At 37.4% G+C, this 21,353-nt stretch overlaps 1 protein-coding gene across 2 annotated transcripts in view; it reads right to left on the reverse strand.

Annotated features, from left to right (window-relative positions):
* Positions 1 to 6,982: 6,982 nt before the first annotated feature.
* The window catches only part of MS4A4A (membrane spanning 4-domains A4A), a 34,205-nt gene continuing 19,834 nt past the window's right edge, over positions 6,983 to 21,353 (reverse strand). The window contains exons 3-7 of one of the 2 annotated variants that reach the window (XM_009246298.3): positions 18,336 to 18,464; positions 14,906 to 14,962; positions 13,257 to 13,415; positions 9,741 to 9,842; positions 6,983 to 7,847 (exon numbers count right to left, since the gene is read on the reverse strand). In XM_009246298.3, the coding sequence (XP_009244573.3) occupies positions 7,776 to 7,847; positions 9,741 to 9,842; positions 13,257 to 13,415; positions 14,906 to 14,962; positions 18,336 to 18,464 (519 nt within the window). In that variant the 3' untranslated portion in view covers positions 6,983 to 7,775. The remainder of the gene's footprint in view (positions 7,848 to 9,740; positions 9,843 to 13,256; positions 13,416 to 14,905; positions 14,963 to 18,335; positions 18,465 to 21,353) is intronic. The other variant, XM_024255298.2, reaches the window with a different exon arrangement.

The following is a 21,353-nucleotide window of genomic DNA, read 5'->3' on the forward strand; positions in this document are numbered from 1 at the left end:
AAAATAACTGTGATATGCTAGTGTCTTTTAATAGTTGCTTCTTATGAAACCCAAATAAGGTGAGTAAAATATCAGCATATGAAAAGCACAATACTTCAATTTTCTGCTTGAATATTTTAAATTATAAGTATTGATTTTATTAAGTTACATATGTTGACATGCTTAAATCGATTTTAAATATAAACAAATGAAATAAAAATGCTAACATCTGTGTTCATGAGCTTTTTTTTTGAGATAGAGTCTCATTCTGTGGCCCAGGCTGGAGTGCAGTGGCATAATCTTGGCTCACTGCAACCTCTGCCTCCTGGGTTCAAGCAATTCTCCTGCCAAGCCTCCCAAGTAGCTGGGATTATAGGTGCACACCACCATGCTCAACTAAGTTTTGTATTTTTTAGTAGAGACGAGGTTTCACCATGTTGGCCAGGCTGGTCTCAAACTCCTGACCTCAAGTGATATGCCCCCCTCGACTTCCCAAAGTGCTGGGATTATAGGCGTGAGCCACCACGCCCAGCCTATGATCATCTTTTTAAAGTTGAAACTCAGCTCTTTCAACTACGATAGAACCAGACTTAATCTTCCACTCTGTTCAGTTAGAAAACTGCGTTGGTCACAGTGGCTCATACCTTTAATCCCAGCACTTTGGGAGGCTGAAGTTCGAGAATCCCTTGAGCTCAGTATTTTGAGGCTGCAGTGACACCATTGCACTCGAATCTGGGTGTCAGAGTTAGAGCTTGTCTCAAAAATTTTTTTATATCATAAATAAAACCGGAAAAAAATTAAGCACAACTGCTTCCAGACATTGGGAAACAGTTAGTGCCGGACTTTCAACACAGAAAAAGTGAAAACAAATGTGAATATAATAATTGCTCTGGTTTTCTGCATGAAGAAACTTTCCAGACCATGGTCAGGGAGAGGGATCCATTCTGATATTGCCAAATTCAGAAGACAAAAACCAGAATTTGAGGGCACTGAGACAGCTGTAATTAGTGAGAAGAGAACCATAAAGCGGATAGCTATGGAGAGACAGAGGTCCAGAAATCTGCAGGGAAGTATTCTAAATTTGTTTCCTAACACTAAGCTGTGCATTTATGGAGTTCAAACTAGCCTGGCTAACATGGTGAAACCCCATCTCTACTAAAAGAATGCAAAAAATTAGCCTAGCGTGGTGACGCGTGCCTGTAATCCCAGGTACCTGGAGGCTGAGGTGAGAGAATCACTTGAACCCAGGACGTAGGGGTTGTAGTAAGCCAAGATTACACCAGTGCGCTACAGCCTGGGTGACAGAGCGAGACTCCATCTCAAAAAAAATAAATAAATAAAAATAATAAATAAATAAAGGAAAAGGTATATTCTGTTAATGGATTAGAAAACTCAATATTGTTAAGTTGGTAATTTTCCCTTATAGACCTATAGACTCAATACCTTCCTAATCAAAATCCAAGAAGGTCTTTTTGGATTGCATAAAGTTGATGAAGTAATTCCAAAATTTACATGAAATAATTAAAGACTTTGACCAAATCAATTTTGTTAATGAAGAAAAATAATATGAGACATACGCTACCTGATTTCAAGACCTACCATAAAGCTATCATACATTTTAATAATGAAGATTCATAATAAGATACAAAATGAAGATACAGGAAATTTCTAGTCAGGTATTACGATAAAATGCATCGATTACTTCAGCAGCCACAGCAGTGGCCTTCAACTCTTTATTTCCTTCCTTCTGGTTTAATTCATGGTTTTATTAAAGATAAAAGTATGTCTCTCTTGAAATCCTTTCCATAGAGTATTGCAAGTTTATGGGATCAGGACTCAGAATCAGGAAAAATAAGAGTTGTGGAAAATGGCAAATTTTAAAAATAGTTAATTTAAGATAAACTACAGATTTCTAATGGTCATTGGGAACACACGAGATGATTCTTCCCCAAACTGTTCCATGCTCTATGACCCAATTTACTGAGTAATGTAAGGGTAACACATCACTGTTAGAACTGTTGATTTGCCCCTAACTTTGCATACAGTATTATCATTTTACAACCTCAAATGTAAAAATACCTATTATAACTGTTATAACAATGAGCCCTTTGAGACTTCTCTTACATTTACGAGTGGGTTTAATTTGATTTTATAAATATAAATTACTTTTAATAGTTGGATGCATGTTTTCTCAATAGATAGCAGTTTTTGTAGCAATGCTGATTATATACACTTACCAGTTGCTTATTATTGATTGCCCATTTCTTTAACATTGACTGAAAAAATACACAAGCTTCAATATTCTTTAATCTTTAATTATCCTTACTTTTCTTATAATCTTTGATATTTAGGACTGGTAGAGAAGAGAAATTAGATTTTAGAGGAGAAAGGGGACAGAAATATATGATAACACAAATTTAACTTAGCATGAAGCCTTCATTTTGCCTCAGTGAGTCTAAGACAAAAAAAACCCAAAAATACTGGATTCAAATTTTTTTAAAAAATCATTTTTAGCCACAAATATCTTGCATCTACCTGAAGAGCTTGGACTACTTATAGTTAGAAGTTATCAATAATATCACTTTATGTACTCAAGACCTTATAACTTTTTTTTTTCCAATTATTTACGAGGCGAAGAGCAGTCCCAAGATGCTTCCCTTGATAATGAGTTCAACTTTAACCATACCATCCCAACTGTACCAATCACTACAAAGGCAATCCTTGGCCCAACTTTAACCCAGCAGTGGAGCCTCTTGCAATCACTAAGCAGACAGGGAATCAAACTGGGCAACATGGTGAAACAGTCTCTCCAAAAAATAGAAAAAGTAGCTGGGTGTGGTGGTGCACACCTGTAGTACCATTTACTTAGGAGGCTGAGGTGGGAGGATGGCTTGAGTCCAGGAGGCAGAGGTTCCAGTGCACTCCAGCCTGTGCAACAGAGCCAGACCCTCTCTTAAAAAAAAAAAACAAACCCATGAAACAATAATTATTTTTATTGTAAAAGTAGCAAAAGGAGACAAAGTCTCACGGACATTTTCCTACTGCTTTCTAATCACATATAGATAAAACCAAGAATAACCAAATGAAGAATAAATTTCAAATCACATGACATGAAACAAGGGCAGGTAGTCTTGTCTGAAAGTTGGAATCATAATATCTTGCACTAATAGCACAAAATATTTGCATGAACTTTTTACAACTAAAAATGCACTAATCTTAGGTTGCTTATGTAAGTGTTAAACTTAAAAAAATTTATGCACTAATTTTCACCAAGAGAAGGCACTCTCTGACCATTTTAAACAATCTCAAAGCAATATATCAGGATATGTCAGGATATTTTAAAAATCCAAGAAACAACAAAGAATCAGGTGATGTAAGGACTATGTAGGATTTATATGAGCTTTGGCTTTTATTCTGAATTAGAGAGGAAGCCATTGAAGGATTTTGCCCAGTTATTGCACTATCTGAATAAACCTCTTTCCTTGTCTTTATGTATTTAAAACCCCAGGGGTTGGGCCAACTTCAGGTAAAACTTGACTTGGAGACTCAAAAGAATTACATTAGGGTCTGACCTTTCACTTGGCACTTCTCAGTTCTGCTTTTGTCTGTGAGCATCTGTCTGTCACGGGGTTCATATAGCTGCTGATGGCAGCAAACTTACCTCCTCACAGCTCCAAACCCAACAGGAAAGAGGAAAGATGGGGAGACCATTTCTTGGTCAGTGAAGTGAAAATGATGAGATTAATTTTGATTGCAAACCTGTCAGTCATTCACACAATTGGTTTTTCCTAGGTCACAAGGCTACCACAGAACTTCACTCTAGCTGAGTTGATGTAATTCTGCCATTTCCCTGATGTAGGACACAGGTCAACTCTTGAAGCTGGGGGTTGGGTGAGCTCCACCCTTGTACATAAATTAATGATTTTTTGGAGGAAATCAGGCCATCATTGTCAGAACAAATGGAGAATAAATGCTGAGTACAAAATCTGCCAAATATTAATACAATATTGGAGAAATAAAACAAGTAAGTTATCAGTACATACACAATAATTAAAAGATTGGAATTAGGTACATACATAGACTAATATCTCTTTATGACATGGTAAAATATTAACAGTTGGCTGGGTGCGGTGGCTTACGCCTGTAATCCCAGCACTTTGGGAGGCCTAGGCGGGCGGATCACTAGGTCAGGAGATCGAGACACCATCCTGGCTAACACGGTGAAACCCCGTCTCTACTAAAAATATAAAAAATTAGCCGGTGCGGTGGCGAGCGCCTGTAGTCCCAGCTACTCGGGAGGCTGAGGCAGGAGAGTGACGTGAACCCAGGAGGCGGGAGGCGGAGCTTGCAGTGAGCCGAGATCGCGCCACTGCACTCCAGCCTGGGCAACAGAGGACTCCGTCTAAAAAAAAAAAAACATTAACAGTTAATGTCAGTGAGGTGATGATGGGCTCTGCATTAAGTACTATAGGCTTAATTGCTAAGAACATGAAAAATATGTTCAATGTACAATATTAAACAATACTAATAAAAATAAATGCCAGAGACAAAATTATTAAGCAAGGGAAGAAAATACAAAATAATATGTTTTAAAGTTGGAATAAGAAAAACTTTTCCAAGCAATTAAAAATATGTCATAAATACAATTATGAGATTATGATGTTAAAATAAAACATAATTTTATAGCAAGAAACACCAAAAATAAATCTAAATAAAAAAAATATGGCCCAGGGAAGGACAGGTTTGTTATCCTGTTAGTTGTTAAACTGTCAGGTGAATTTCTAAGAGTCTATACAGTCTCTGTGAAGTTTGGGATAGAGATTTATCCTTATGGAATAAGTTATAGGTAGTTTTATTTAAGGACTGATTACTAAATTCAATTGTAGTGACTCCTAAGTGTTATTTTCAATAAATAATCTATGATTCTAATATACTGAAAAAAAATAGGTGACTGAAAAAAATTTAATTGTGCTGTATACCATGTAGATTATGGTTTAGTATTCCTAATATGAACATTTCTATACATAATAAGTAAAAGAGACCTGGTGTGGTGGCTCATGCCTGTAATCTCATCACTTTGGGAGGCTGAGGCAGGTAGATCATGTAAGGTCAGGAGTTCCAGACCAGCCTGACCAACACAGTGAAATCCCATCTGTACTAAAAATACAAAAATTACCCGGGCATGGTGGCACGTGCCTGTAATCCCAGCTACTTGGGAGGCTGAGGCAGGAGAATCACTTGAACATGGGAGGCAGAAGTTGCAATGAGCTGAGATCACATCACTGCGCTCCAGCCTTGGCAACAAGAGTAAAACTCGGTCAAAAAAAAAAAAAAAAAAAAAAAAGGAAAAGGAAAATAGCTAAAAAATAGGAACAATTAAAAAACTCACAGAAAATGAAAATGGGAAAACTATGTGCTTTAATTATAAGAAACTCAACTGAAATAGTTTATACCATGATATTTATTAAATATCAGAGTTAGGACAAGTTTCAGGACCTACCTTCTCATGGAATCAAGGATTCATTTTATTTCCATTTATTGCTCTTTCTGCTTATTTGATTTTCTCCTAAAGCTACTTCCTTTATAGATATACACGTATGCCAGTAATAAAGCAGTCTACATGTATTCTTACTGATGTCCAATAAGAGCTATAGAACACCTACATTGAAATAAAAGCAATAGGCCAGGCACGGTGGCTCACGCCTGTAATCCCAGCACTTTGGGAGGCCAAGGCGGGCAGATCACGAGGTCAGCAGATCGAGACACCGTCCTGGCTAACACGGTGAAACCCAGTCTCTACTAAAAATACAGAAAATTAGCTGGGCGTGGCAGCGGGCGCCTGTAGTCCCAGCTACTCGGGAGGCTGAGGCAGGAGAATGGCGTGAACCTGGGAGGCGGAGCTTGCAGTGAGCCGAGATAGCGCCACTGCACTCCAGCCTGGGCGACACAGCGAGACTCCGTCTCAAAAAAAAAAAAAAAAAAAGAAAGAAAAGTAATAGTATTAAGTTCTATTTGGTGGTTCTTGCTAATTACCTTCCAACTTTCAACCAAGAAGACAGAAGGTCTTAACTGACTTTTACCACACCTTGTCCATCCCTGGAGCTGGAGAAAGTAGACAGGTTAGCACTGATAGAAGGAGGGCCTTACATTCCCGTGAAAAGCGTGCATGGAGAGAGGTGGATACAATAGATATGTGAGTGTAGGGCAGAATGAGAAATCTAGAAATATTGTATACTGAATTGGAAAATATGAATGTCCATGCAAATTCAATAATTTTTATCTTATCATAATGAAAATATCACTTCCTCAAAAAAAAAACTTTCCTGGATACATTCTAATGACTCATCTCTCACCACCACTACAGCAGCCACTCTCTAGCACATTAATCCTTCCAGTTAGCTTCTAACAACATATAAAAAGGTTTTGATTGTTTATATGTTAATCTATGTCCTGTCCCATAAAAGTTTTAACCTACAAGAGAGGAAGGATATTATCTCTCTTATTCCTCCACTATTATCTTATATATATAAGATATTATCTCTCTTACCACTATTTTCTTACATGCTTAAAACAATGTCTGCCTCATTATCGATACTTTACAGGTATATGCTGAATAAAATGATAAATTGATATATATATCTAATACATATCTATTTACATATATACATGTATATATATTAGTTAAAACTTTTGTGGCTCCATATGTACCAGTCAGAGTCCTGGTTTTTCTACCTTTCTTATACCAAGTAATTATCATAGGTGTATGGGCCAGACAATATTATTACTACCTTCCTAAAAAGAAATATGAAGCACAGAGAAATTCTGTGGCATCTTCGTACTACATAAGTAGTAAACAACAAAGATGGGAGAACAAGATGAAAACCCAGGGTTGTCTGTTTAGAAATCCCACATTATTTATCACCATACTGTATTTTTGACATCAACACTTAGTCTCTTTCCACCATATTGCATCTGAAAAGGAAGTAGGTAGCACATGACAGTATTGCTTCTAATTTGATTTATTTTTGCTCTGCAATAAAAACAAATGTATTTAACAAATACCATATGTTGCACATTTCCATATACGATTAAGATATAATTATGCCCAGTAGAAGGTGGGAGAAGGGAAAGGAAGAAGATGAAATAGAAAATATAAGTTGAATCTGATGCTTAATATGATTTTTACTCCATGTATACTTCTACTCAAATGATAGCTTGTGCACATGCAAGGACAGACTGTGCTATTTCAAGGTACTTTCTATGGGGAAAGAAAAGCAGGAGAAGGAAAAAGGGAGGGGGAGATGGCCGTGCATCTCCACTTCCTGAAGGAAAAAGCACTTTGGTCCCCATAGGTAGGAGAAAAAAAAGTTAAATAAATGGGAGGGAAGTATGTGTTTTGCATAGAGGCCACATTTTAACAATACCTTTTTTTGCTCTTCTGCTTCCAAATCTTATTTGCCAGTTTAATGCCTTTATATAAAGTTCTTATGATGAATGAAAAACTTTCAAGTGCTGTTGCTTCATTAAATGCATTATTTATTAATTTAACTTCTAGTACTCTCGATAAAGAGCCAGTGAAATGAGTTATTGAGTTCCAGGGAAAAAAATGAGAACATAATTTTAAATTTATTATCCTCTCTCTATACACACACAGTTCATAATTGGATGACATATAATAATGATATCAATATGTCTATCAGTGTCGAAGTTGGATTCTGGTACTTTCTCATGTGAGGTTCTTGTGTCACAGTCAGCATAGATTTCTGGAGCATTTGTCTGTTGATCTTTTGGTGGCCTCAAACCTCATTAAGTGGTGTGGGAGATGCTGCTTCTGCCATGTGAGAATTTGATGGCAGAATTAACACAACCTGTGAAACAATCAGAATGCCATAGGTGAGTCACCCACATCACCTCAGAGTGCCCCTTTCCTGCCCACATAAAGTCATCGTTATCAGAGTTTACTCTTTTCTTCTCTGATTCATTCTCAAGATCACGTATGTGAGGCTTCTCAGTCACTTTCTCCATCAGGCCTGATTTAGGGCACAACATCCAGTGATAGCTGTTGACCTGAGCTGCTGATGACCACTGCCCTGGTCTCGCAAGTGGATCAATCTTACATGTGGATGACAGTGCACAATACATTGGGTAAACCAAGGTGTTATGAAAAATATGGGGCTCTTCTTCCAAACCAGGTTGTTCATGCTGATGGCATCAACATACCCAAATCATGATTTGCTAGTTATGAATAACGCATTGCAGAAACCACACTGGCCCAGAATAGCAGGGATAATCACAAAACTAAGAAAAGTTCTGGTTATTCTTCCACAAAGTCAGTGTGACATAGGGTTGGTGGAAGAACAGGAAGAGATAGAGACCTAGCTGTCATATGCCCCCAAACCACTGCTTTTCTGAATTCACATCAGGAGATTAGGAAACAACATTCCCCAGCTCCTATGCTAAGAGCTAAAGGGAACACAGGCTTAAATATTATGACATGAAACTTACTAAAGAGTTTGCCTCCATGTCCAAATGTTTCACTCAATGAAAATAAAAAGCTTTACTCATTGAAATTATAAAATCATTGGTAATTGCTGAGAATCTCTCCCTTCTCAGGTTTTACAATGCAAAAGCCCACTATTAGAGTTAATGTGCTATAGTCAATCTCTCTTCTGTGAGGAAGGGCTGTGGGGGAGTGGGATGTGGTGTTGCCTGGGAACCTCAAAAGAAGACAAAGAGGTGCAAAATGATGGAGAAGGGCACCAGAAGAACCATCTCATCAAACTATGATTATTTTATTATTTGGCTGTCGGTTTTGTCTGCCTGTGGGCCTTTGGGTAATGAAGCTAATGAGTAGCTGTTGGGGTTTCACTATCCATTTCCTCATTCTGGAACCTTCAACCCTTGGAGGATATCCCTCCCCATTCTTCCTAGAGCTTATTTCTTGGTCTCTTCTTTCCTTCCATTCCCTACCTTCCTCTCTCTGTGTGACATTCTTTGGGTTTAGCTGCCAGGAGCAGCATCAGCTGCAGGTCTCAGGGTAAACGAGTGGGCAGGTGGGCACAGACTGATAGAGAAGTCTGAGATCATGATATTTCATGGAAATACACCAGGAAAAGTTGTAATAGGATAATGGAATAAAATAAAATACTTTTTGGGGACCTCTTCATTGTGAAATATCCTCATATCTGGATTCAGAGGTTATGCACTTCGAGGGAGAAAGGAAGGGGGAAAAGAGCTTTTATGTAGCTATTGTGCTAGGCAAAGTTCTAAGGTGACACTCACTGACCCCTTGTGATTCCCTTCTCTTGAGTGTGGATGGAACCTGTGTATAGGATGAGATACAAGTCCTGTGTGTAGGTACTAACTACTTGACTTTCAGTTTATCAAAAAAGGTGTTATTCTGAATGGACCTCATCCGTTCATGTGAACCCTTTATGAGAGGATTAAAGCATTAGCAACCTGCTGATTTCAAAGATAAAATACATTGTCATGAGTTCTCCAACTGAGAGGAAATGAATTCTCCCACATTAGCATGGAAGGGAATCAGAAGCTTCAAGCAAGGCCACAGCCACAGCCAACTCCCTGATGACAGCCTTGTAAGATCCTGAGTCAAGGACGTACTTCAGCTGGGCTCAGACTCTTGAACCACGGAAGCTGAGAGATAATGAATGTGTTCTGTGTTAAGACTCTAAGTGTGTGTAATTGATTACACAGCAATAGAAAACTAATACAGACATCTTCAAATGAAGGTCAATACTCACCCCACCGGGGGTACAACAGAGCACTTTACATCCAAAGGCAGAGAGGGACACAGCAATGCAGAATTCCAGCACACTTAAGAGGAGCACCATGCCATCCATACACTAGGAGAAAACTCATAACAAAGGAATGTGAGAAATGGAGATGACAAGTGAAAACATTTACCAGTAACCACAGTGTCATAAGAGAAAAAGCACTGGCTGGGAGTCAGGAAACCTGCCTCCCAGTGGCAGCCATACCCTTGACCAATTCTTGATCTGCTGAAGTAACTTCTCACTTTTTTCACTGATAAAATAATCACAAACATTTATTCCCTAGTTCAGTACCTCCCAGTGCTATTGTGTGCATGGAAAATGAAAGTGCTTTAAAAAGTTAGGCAGGTAGTATAAAGATAATTGTCATCTTATCCTATTGAGTACTAGAAACTCATATCATTGAGAAAATATTATAATTCCATATCTTAGTGATTGTAAGCAGAGTAATGGTCCCCCAGGGAAGTCTGCATCCTAGTCCCCTAATCCTCAGCTTCAGGGGATTAGAATGCAGACCTCCCTGGGGGACCATTGTTTTTTTTTTGCATAGCGAAAAGGATTAAATTTGCAGCTGAAATCAAGGTTGCTTATTAGCTGATATAAGAGAATTTTCCTGGATTATTCAGGTGGGTTCAAAATAATGACAGAATCCATATAAGTGGAAGCAAGAGCCAGAATAGGGTTCAAGAGAGATTTGAAGATGCTACATTGCTTGATTTGAAGGTAGAGGATGGGATAACAAACCAAGCAACATAGGCAGCCTAAGGAAGCCAGAAAAGGCAATAAAACTTATTGTTGCCTAAGCCTTCAGAAAGGAGTGCAGCTTTGCCAACACTCTGATTTTAGCCTAGTGAGACCCATTTTGAACTTCTAACCTCCAGAAATACAAGATAACCAAACTGTGTTGTCTTAAGACACGAAATTTGTAGTAATTTGTTACAGTAAGAATAAGAAGCTAATACAACAATGAACATCAAGTAGGTCAGTCTTTAATCCATCTGCCCAGAGCACTGGCTTTAGGTCTAGTCTTCAGCTATAAAACATGGTCAAAATTTGGAGAACATTGGGCAGTACACTTATTTCTATTAACTTTACCCTGGATTGATGCAGGGATTATCTGGTTTAAATATTCTCTCTCTTTCTCTCCATGGTTAGGGATAGTCCCTCTGTTGCAGAAGAGCCAATAGACCAAGAGCTCAGGATATGAATGAGGCGACTTAAGGAGACCTTGAGAATATTTGCATTCATTGCTTATTTATTTTCTTGTGCCTTCAACAGCTGTAGTGGCCTCTGTGTTTCCAACATTGTTGTAGGCACAGAAGACAGAGCAGCAAACAAAACAGACAATTCCCCTGTCTTCAAGGATTTTACCATCTAGAAGTGTAGACTAGACAATGGCAAGCTTTCTGTAAAGGCCAGATAATGTACATTTTATATTTTGCAGACCATAAAGTCTCTGTCACACATATTCAAACCTGCTGTTATAATACAAAAGCAGCACTCCACAATATGTAAAAAAAAATGGGCTTCGTTATATTTCAATTAAACTTTATTTATGAAACTTTATTTACAAAAACAGGTACAGGGCTGGGCCTCCAAAAAGAGTAGCATGTATATAGACCTGTGAACTGATTGTGCAGGTGCCCAGGCAAGAATAGAACCATTACTTCAAATCCCAGGAAGCCCTTATGGAGGTCCTCTGCTATAAGAACAGGCATAAAAATGTTCACACAATTAACAGGATTCATCATGGACTCTGGGAAAGGTGATTGAGATGAACGCAGGACCAGCTATGTAATTTAGAGTCTCTTGTTTAAAATTTTTAAAAAGAATTTTAAGATAGCAACAGCAGAGCATTAGATCAAGCACAGGGCTCTTTTAACTGTGAAATCCTGAGTAACTGCACAGGTCCCATGCCCACGAAATCAGCCCTATCAAGTTGGCCAATTCCAGATTTTGTCTCTATCATTGTGCCCTTAAAATCTACCAATGAAGAGACCTTTGTAAACTAAAAGTAAGGTTCTTCTTCAGAATAATGATAGCAAATAATAGGGGAATTAGAGACAAGAAATTGTAGAATCTAATCTTCCTTTTGCCAATTTCTAACTGAATGACCTTGAAAGAATTTGTCAAATTCTCTATAGAAGCTTTTTCTTATTTTGAGTGAGTGGCAAGAAGTAAAATTGCTTACTATAAAAGCATTAGAAATCTCAAGGGAAGTAAATTAGTTTGGCAAAGACACCTCAGGGGGTTATTTTGGTGTGATTATATAGCCCACAAAACTATGTAGGATTAGCTAGGAATGAAGTAAACAGAGTGCAACTGATTCTGCCTAGTAAGTTAGGAAGAATGTTGGGTTTCCACGTTTACGTAAGTGAAGGACATGGTGAGGAAGAGAACTAAGCAGCAAGGCGAAAGGCTGAAAGTTCATATAGAGGGAAAGTAACAAAAAATTTGCAGGTGTTGAAAATGACCAATAGGCTTTCTCTTTTTTTTGAAACGGAGTCTCACTCTGTTGCCCAGGCTGGAGTGCAATGTGTCCATCTTGGCTCACTGCAACCTCTGCCTCCCAGGTTCAAACAATTCTCCTGCCTCAGCCCCCCGAGTAGCTGGGATCACAGGCACATGCCATCATGCCTGGCTAATTTTTGTATTTTTAGTAGAGACAGGGCTTCATCATGTTGGCCAGGCTGGTCTTGAACTCCTGACCTCAGGTGACCCACCCACCTCAGCTTCCCAAAGGCTGGGATTACAGGCGTGAGCCACTGCACCCTGCCAGGCTTTTTAATAATAGAGATTTAATTGTGCATTTTAGTCTGCTGTGATGTGCTGCAAGAACTTTTCCTCCCCACAATTACCCAATGGCCCAAAATGTCAAGAAGTTTTACTACCTACAAAATATTGTGTAGGTGGCATTTTCAGAATAAAGCAATTAGGATAGCATTAAGATAAGAACAATTGGTACAAAAAAGTAGTAAAAGTCATAATGAAGACTGAGAATTTATCAGGAGCTAGATGTGGAGGATAAAAGTGGTTAACCTTGCAAGAACATCCAAAGATGTTGGAAAGGGTACTGAGCTACTCACCACTTGTAAAATACTGTTCAAGACAATTTTATTTCATTATTAGAGAATAGGGACTGACATCAGGGCCCCATTTTTAGAGTGGATAACAGTATGTACTGCATCAATGTTTTAAAATTAAACAGAAAAATTTATACAAAATACCCAGCACAGTAACTATTAATTAGTAGGTGTTCTATAACTATAAGCTTTCTTCCCATTTTGCCTCATCATATATAGAAGAATAAAGACAGAGATGAGACATGTACCTAACTCCTAAATGAAAGATTATTCTATTTCTCAATCACTCCAGCTTCCCAAAGTCATTCATCAATTAGGGAATATTAATTATTGTCTTTGCCAGAGCCAGCACTCCCCAAACTTGCTTCTATAATAATATCCCCTGAAAAGAGGCAGTACCAACCATTAAGATGGACACAGTCCCATGACAATTATTTGAGTTGCCATAGTAGTTACAGTAAGGGTGATGGAATGAATAAATCGCCAAGCTAAATGTGTTGATTAAGATCCCTGATGCAGCCAGTACAGAGCTGGTGATATTCATTCCTAGACTACCTCGGACCTAGAAAGGAATGAAAATCAATTAAACAATCCAACAACATCCTCAGATACATGTCCAGGAATCACTTTACACCCACCATCTCTTTCTTACTGCCATGTATCATTATCTTGATTATTTCAATAGTCTTCTAACTTGTCTTGTGGTTTCAACTCTAATCTCTTGCCAAAACACAAACATGATCTCATTATTCCCCAGCTTAAATTCTTCAGATGATTCCTGTGGGCACATAAGATAATCGCCAAATCTCTTTAGCAGGGTTTTCAATGTCCTTCACACTTTAGCTGGACAGCCCTGTCTGTATCCTTCCCTGCCATTCCTTGCTTCTGATGCCTGATTTCTTATCATTTTTCTAAATGCTGTTTGCTGTCATGCCTCTATACCTTTTGTGTGTTATCTCTCTCAGCAGTATATTCTTTTCTGTACATTCTCTTCTCGTGGATAAAGGTAAGAGGGCTTTTAATCAGAACTAAAATTGCTGACTGGGCGCAGTGGCTCATGCCTGTAATCCCAGCATTTTGGGAGGCCGAACGGGGTGGATAATCTGAGGTCAGGAGTTTGAGACCAGTCTGACCAACATGGAGAAACCCTATCTCTACTAAAAATACAAAAATTACTCAGGCATGGTGATGCATGCCTGTGATCCCAGCTACTCGGGAGGCTGAGTCAGGAGAATCACTTGAACCTGAGAGGCGGAGGTTGCGGTGAGCCAAGATCATGCCATTGCACTCCAGCCTGGGTAATAAGAGCGAAACTCTGTCTCAAAAAACCAAAAACCAAAAACCAAAAAAAAAAAAAGAACTAAACTTGCACAGCAAAGTGTGAGGAGTATGTGTAATGTGGCTGCAGCCAGAGGGGACACTAGGGAGTTGGGTTAGGCCAGATTTGGAAAACCCATATTGATCATGCTCCAGAATTTGATATTTTTCTTTTGAACAAAGAAAACTCAAATATGGACTTTAACTAGAAAAAAAAACATTTATTGAGATACGGACTTTCGCATTGTATTGCCTTTATGAAAGGCATCTTGGCATAAGAATTACATTTTAAATTTGCTTCTTATGTAATAACCTTATTGTGAATTTCTTTTATTGAAAACTCAAAATCCTTTCTGGACACAGTTGGAGTCTACATTATAATCAATGGATCAGTAAATATTACACAACACCAATGCTTGGTGTCACTGTCATGGGCTGACTCATGCTGCAGGGTTTTCTTGGAGCGGTCCCACTTGATATTTCTTCTCAATAATTCTCTATATCTTCAAAAAGATTCCCTCCGCAACGGTAAGATTCCCTACCTTGCCAAAATATCCAGTCCTATGTCAGCAATTAGCCTGACTGCAGTTTTTGAAAGACAGATTCTAGTAGGTAAAATGCACAATCGCTCCTGATTTTTTACAAAGAAACAAAACCTGTTTTACACCCTGGCAGAATACATTTTTTATTAATCCTTCCTTTTTTTGATACCAAAAAAAAGAAAATATTACTCACCAGGCCTTTTGTAGTTCTAATTCCTGCTGCAATTGACAAGGATCCTGAAATAATAAACTAAAAATGAGAGAAAAAATGAAGGTAAAAAACTTTAAGCCAGTATTGGGAGTCATAACTTACTAAACTTAATTCTAAATTAGATAGATATGTTAATAAGACCAATTATCTTAGAGAAAACCACAAAGGTTTGCACATTATTTTCCATTTTCCCAGAAAGAACAGAGAAATTATACCAGATAAATCCATGGGAGAATTTATCAAGTTTTTCAAATAATATCTAACTGAAATGATATTAAAACTGTTTGAGGGCACTAAAAGATACAGTTTCCAAACTCCTGATACAAAGTAATTCTTACATGGTACCAAAATTGATGACGATATTTAAACAAAAAATACACTAAAATTATTCTCATTTAGAATATTTTTAAAGTTATAAGTAAAATAGTAGCAAAAAAATGTAAATTCCCAATTAGATGATGACTAGAATATAGTAGTTCATTTGATTCCATCAATAAGGCAATTATTTTTCATTTAGCTAAAATAGCTAGTCAAGTTGGTTAGACTCTCTACCTTATAATAGTCAATTGTTGGAGTTTTTTATTTACTTTTCAAATTTGATTTCAGATGATTCAAAAATTATATCATAATAGAAAAAATATTGAACTAATAAAAAAGCTCAATAAATTTATTTAACTAACTTCCAAATACCCAGACATAGATGATTCATGGTATCTAAATCGCCACTGGAATAAAACCACTAGAGGGAATCACCCATCATATGATATAAAATACATCATGAACATTTGGGATGTTCCTTCAGCTCTACAAACATTTTTTAATATTGAAATATTCTAATTTACACAATTAACGAATTTAAGAAAAAAATTACATGCTTGTTGCTATTCATGTTTACAGTGTTGATAGGACAGGACATTTAATACAATTCAACATTATTAGTAACTGCAACATTACTGGTAAAATATAAAGAATTATTGGCCGGGCATGGTGGCACATGCTTGTAATCCCAGCACTTTGGGAGGCTGAGGTGGGTGGATCACGAGGTCAGGAGATCGAGACCACAGTGAAACCCCGTCTCTACTAAAAATACAAAAAAATTAGCCAGATGTGGTGGCAGGTGCCTGTAGTTCCAGCTACTTGGGAAGCTAAGGCAGGAGAATGGTGTGAATCCGGAGGCGGAGGTTGCAGTGAGCCGAGATCGCACCATTGCACTCCAGCCTGGGTAATAAGAGCAAAACTCTGTCTCAAAAAACCAAAAACCAAAAACCAGAAAAAAAAAAAGAATTATAATTTCTGTAACATGATAGAAATCTGTCTCAGTCTAAAAGTCTTTATTATGTTTAATGATAAAAATGTAGGATCATTTCATTAAAGTCAAAATCAAGATAAAGATGCTGACTATTATGTAATACTATTCTGGGTATATTTACCAAAATAATTATATAAGAAAAATAGTTGGAACAAGTGGTTTAACTATTCTTATTTAAGTATGAACAATATATATTGCAAACATTCAAGAACATGAACTAAAAATTACCATAAACTATTCTAAAAATTCAATAAGTCACCTTGGAAAAACATTCTATACAGAAATTATATATACACATTACAAGTGTGTATGTATGTCTGTGTATTTGAAGATAGGATTGAATAAGAGGACTTCATTTGCCACAGGAAAAAATATGTATGTACTACCTCAGAGGAAAAAACAAGGAATGTGAAACATACACAGAAACAGAACTGAAGAGGCCAAAAATACGAGGAACTTGTGACTGGTTCTTGGTATTGGTACTTATACTGCATAAAAGAGAAAAAGGAGGCACTTCATAGGTGAGGTTTGGGAAAAAAGGTTGAAAGAATAATGGAAGGTAGCCGCAGAAAACACTTCATCAATTAAGTAAAGGCTTATCTAATGGAACATCTACGAGAGTCTCAGTGATGTCTCAGTGGACAAATGGCTCCTGCAGTTCCTGGTAATCTACTGAACATGTGTGGAAGGCTTTCACCATGTAAGCTGGTTTTTAATGTGATCTTGAAAAGGAAATGGAAATAAAAGCAGAAAACTAAGTGGTTAGATGTATGCAATTCTGAAAATACATTGACCCTATTTGAATCTTCATTCCTGTACCAAACAGTTGTGATCTTGGGTTAGTTACTTAACCTCTCTTCATCCATAAAATGATTATAATGAAAAATCAGAAGTTTGTGGTGATTGTTTGAAATGAAATTGCACATATAAAGCACTTAGTAGAGTGTCCACATGATAGTAAGAGTTTAATAAGAGCTGTAATTGGCATTAGTATTTTTGGATATATGAAGTATTGTGCAACTTTCTAGAAGTAAAGCACAGCTTTACTGTACTTCCAATCTTGCACTTCTGCTGTAAACAGGTGAATGGGAGCAAAAAGCAAGCTCTTCTATAAAACTCTAAACTATCTCATTCTCAGTTTTAGAAATAAATGGAAACTCTGCAATGCTAGAATAGATTCCCTGATTCTAACATAAACGCAACTTATAAATTTTATTTTTCTCTCATCAATGGATGAAACTTGGTATTTTATTCTCAATTTTACTCTCAATTTGCATTAAAACTATCTTGTGTTTTCTCTTGGGAGGAGGTTTTTAAATTTAAATTCCAATTCTAATTTTAATTTAATATTAATAATAGTTATAATTAATTTAATATTAATTATAATAATTATAGTTATTTTATTGAACTTATGAAACAAAATATGCCAAATAACATTTTCATTTTCTAAGGTAACAATTTCCTGAGTTTTGATAGTCAATAGACTAGATATTAGAAACTGCTTGTGTACCAGCCACATCTCCTCTTCTTCCTTGCTAACGAAACCATCATTTTGTTCAGTTTCTCATGAGCTAAATGTAGGGTAGACTCCTCCCAGCTACAGAGGTAAATCTTGATTAGTCCAAGCCAATAATGGCAAGTCCGTTATCCTTACTGACAGTTGATTTGGGAATATGCATATGAAATATTTACCAAAAGTTGGATGTGTCAACCATCTCCCCTCTGATATGGTCTGCTAGCAATCCTTGATGAAATCCCTGCATCACTGAATGAAGCCATCCTAGAAATGACAAGCCACTAATCTTGTTTGTTGTAAAATAATCAGTGCTTTCAATGTTTAAGCCATTCTGGTTTGGGTCTTTGGCAATGTGCTGCTGTAATATATCTAACTGACATATATATAAATATTTAATCTGCCTAGATTTAATATAATACTATATTATTAGTAGTACTTTAAATATGAGAAAATTGAGTAAGAAATGGTTAGATACCACTCTCAGATTTACAGAATTACAAGATACAGTTAGAATAGGATTCCAAAGATCAGGGTATTGACAACTGCTTTATGTTATCTTCAATTATATTAAAAGATACTCTACTCACCATCACTGACCCCCAAATTGTGTACCCGATATACGCGGAAATAGGGTTACTTCCATAAGTATTAAATTCAATACACATCATTGTTATTCCCATGCTAAGGCTCATCAGGGCAATCAGAATCTGCACAACCTAGAAATGATGAAGAAAGCAAAAACTGATTATCCACCACAAAAATGGTGCTTCCGCCACCTGCTTTCCAATCACTAAGCTATCCTTATTCTCCTTCATTTGATATGGTCATATGACCTTCTTAGTATTCTCTTATCACTCTTTTTTTCACATAAATAACCGTGAATATTATCTTACCAATATTATCTCTCGGGATGTATATCATTGCCAGTAATTTCTTTATTTTATTTTATTTTATTATTATTATACTTTAAGTTTTAGGGTACATGTGCACAATGTGCAGGTTAGTTACATATGTATACATGTGCCATGCTGGTGTGCTGCACCCACCAACTCGTCATTTAGCATTAAGGTGTATCTCCTAATGCTATCCCTCCCCCCTCCCCCCACCCCACAACAGTCCCCAGAGTGTGATGTTCCCCTTCCTGTGTCCATGTGTTCTCATTGTTCAATTCCCACCTATGAGTGAGAACATGCATGTTTGGTTTTTTTGTCCTTGCCATAGTTTACTGAGAATGATGATTTCCAGTTTCATCCATGTCCCTACAAAGGACATGAACTCATCATTTTTTATGGCTGCATAGTATTCCATGGTGTATATATGCCACATTTGCTTAATCCAGTCTATCATTGTTGGACATTTGGGTTGGTTCCAAGTCTTTGCTATTGTGAATAATGCTGCAATAAACATACATGTGCATGTGTCTTTATAGCAGCATGATTTATAGTCCTTTGGGTATATACCCAGTAATGGGATGGCTGGGTCAAATGGTATTTCTAGTTCTAGATCCCTGAGGAATCGCCACACTGACTTCCACAATGGTTGAACTAGTTTACAGTCCCACCAACAGTGTAAAAGTGTTCCTATTTCTCCACATCCTCTCCAGCACCTGTTGTTTCCTGACTTTTTAATGATTGCCATTCTAACTGGTGTGAGATGGTATCTCATTGTGATTTTGATTTGCATTTCTCTGATGGCCAGTGATGATGAGCATTTTTTCATGTGTTTTTTGGCTGCATAAATGTCTTCTTTTGAGAAGTGTCTGTTCATGTCCTTCGCCCACTTTTTGATGGGGTTGTTTGTTTTCTTCTTGTAAATTTGTTGGAGTTCATTGTAGATTCTGGATATTAGCCCTTTGTCAGATGAGTAGGTTGTGAAAATTTTCTCCCATTTTGTAGGTTGCCTGTTCACTCTGATGGTAGTTTCTTTTGCTGTGCAGAAGGTCTTTAGTTTAATTAGATCCCATTTGTCAATTTTGGCTTTTGTTGCCATTGCTTTTGGTGTTTTAGACATGAAGTCCTTGCCCATGCCTATGTCCTGAATGGTAATGCCTAGGTTTTCTCCTAGGGTTTTTATGGTTTTCGGTCTAACATTTAAGTCTTTAATCCATCTTGAATTAATTTTTGTATAAGGTGTAAGGAAGGGATCCAGTTTCAGCTTTCTACATATGGCTAGCCAGTTTTCCCAGTACCATTTATTAAATAGGGAATCCCTTCCCCATTGCTTGTTTTTCTCAGGTTTGTCAAAGATCAGATAGTTGTAGATATGTGGTGTTATTTCTGAGGGCTCTGTTCTGTTCCATTGATCTATATCTCTGTTTTGGTACCAGTACCATGCTGTTTTGGTTACTGTAGCCTTGTAGTATAGTTTGAAGTCAGGTAGTGTGATGCCTCCAGCTTTGTTCTTTTGGCTTAGGATTGACTTGGTGATGCAGGCTCTTTTTTGGTTCCATATGAACTTTAAAGTAGTTTCTTCCAATTCTGTGAAGAAAGTCATTGGTAGCTTGATGGGGATGGCATTGAATCTGTAAATTACCTTGGGCAGTATGGCCATTTTCACGATATTGATTCTTCCTACCCATGAGCATGGAATGTTCTTCCATTTGTTTGTATCCTCTTTGATTTCATTGAGCAGTGGTTTGTAGTTCTTGAAGAGGTCCTTCACGTCCCTTGTAAGTTGGATTCCTAGGTATTTTATTCTCTTTGAAGCAATTGTGAATGGGAGTTCACTCATGATTTGGCTCTCTGTTTGTCTGTTATTGGTGTATAGGAATGCTTGTGATTTTTGTACATTGATTTTGTATCCTGAGACTTTGCTGAAGTTGCTTATCAGCTTAAGGAGATTTTGGGCTGAGACAATGGGGTTTTCTAGATATACAATCATGTCATCTGCAAACAGGGACAATTTGACTTCCCCTTTTCCTAATTGAATACCCTTTATTTCCTTCTCCTGCCTAATTGCCCTGGCCAGAACTTCCAACACTATGTTGAATAGGAGTGGTGAGAGAGGGCATCCCTGTCTTGTGCCAGTTTTCAAAGAAAATGCTTCCAGTTTTTGCCCATTCAGTATGATATTGGCTGTGGGTTTGTCATAGATAGTTCTTATTATTTTGAGATACGTCCCATCAATACCTAATTTATTGAGAGTTTTTAGCATGAAGGGTTGTTGAATTTTGTCAAAGGCCTTTTCTGCATCTATTGAGATAAGCATGTGGTTTTTCTCTTTGGTTCTGTTTATATGCTGGATTACATTTATTGATTTGCGTATATTGAACAAGCCTTGCATCCCAGGGATGAAGCCCACTTGATCATGGTGGATAAGCTTTTTGATGTGCTGCTGGATTCGGTTTGCCAGTATTTTATTGAGGATTTTTGCATCAATGTTCATCAAGGATATTGGTCTAAAATTCTCTTTTTTGGTGGTGTCTCTGCCTGGCTTTGGTATCAGGATGATGCTGGCCTCATAAAATGAGTTAGGGAGGATTCCCTCTTTTTCTATTGATTGGAATAGTTTCAGCTTTGGTATCAGGATGATGCTGGCCTCATAAAATGAGTTAGGGAGGATTCCCTCTTTTTCTATTGATTGGAATAGTTTCAGAAGGAATGGCA

Source organism: Pongo abelii, chromosome 9 (assembly GCF_028885655.2).
Source record: "Pongo abelii isolate AG06213 chromosome 9, NHGRI_mPonAbe1-v2.0_pri, whole genome shotgun sequence".
Classification (NCBI taxonomy): Eukaryota; Metazoa; Chordata; class Mammalia; order Primates; family Hominidae; genus Pongo; species Pongo abelii.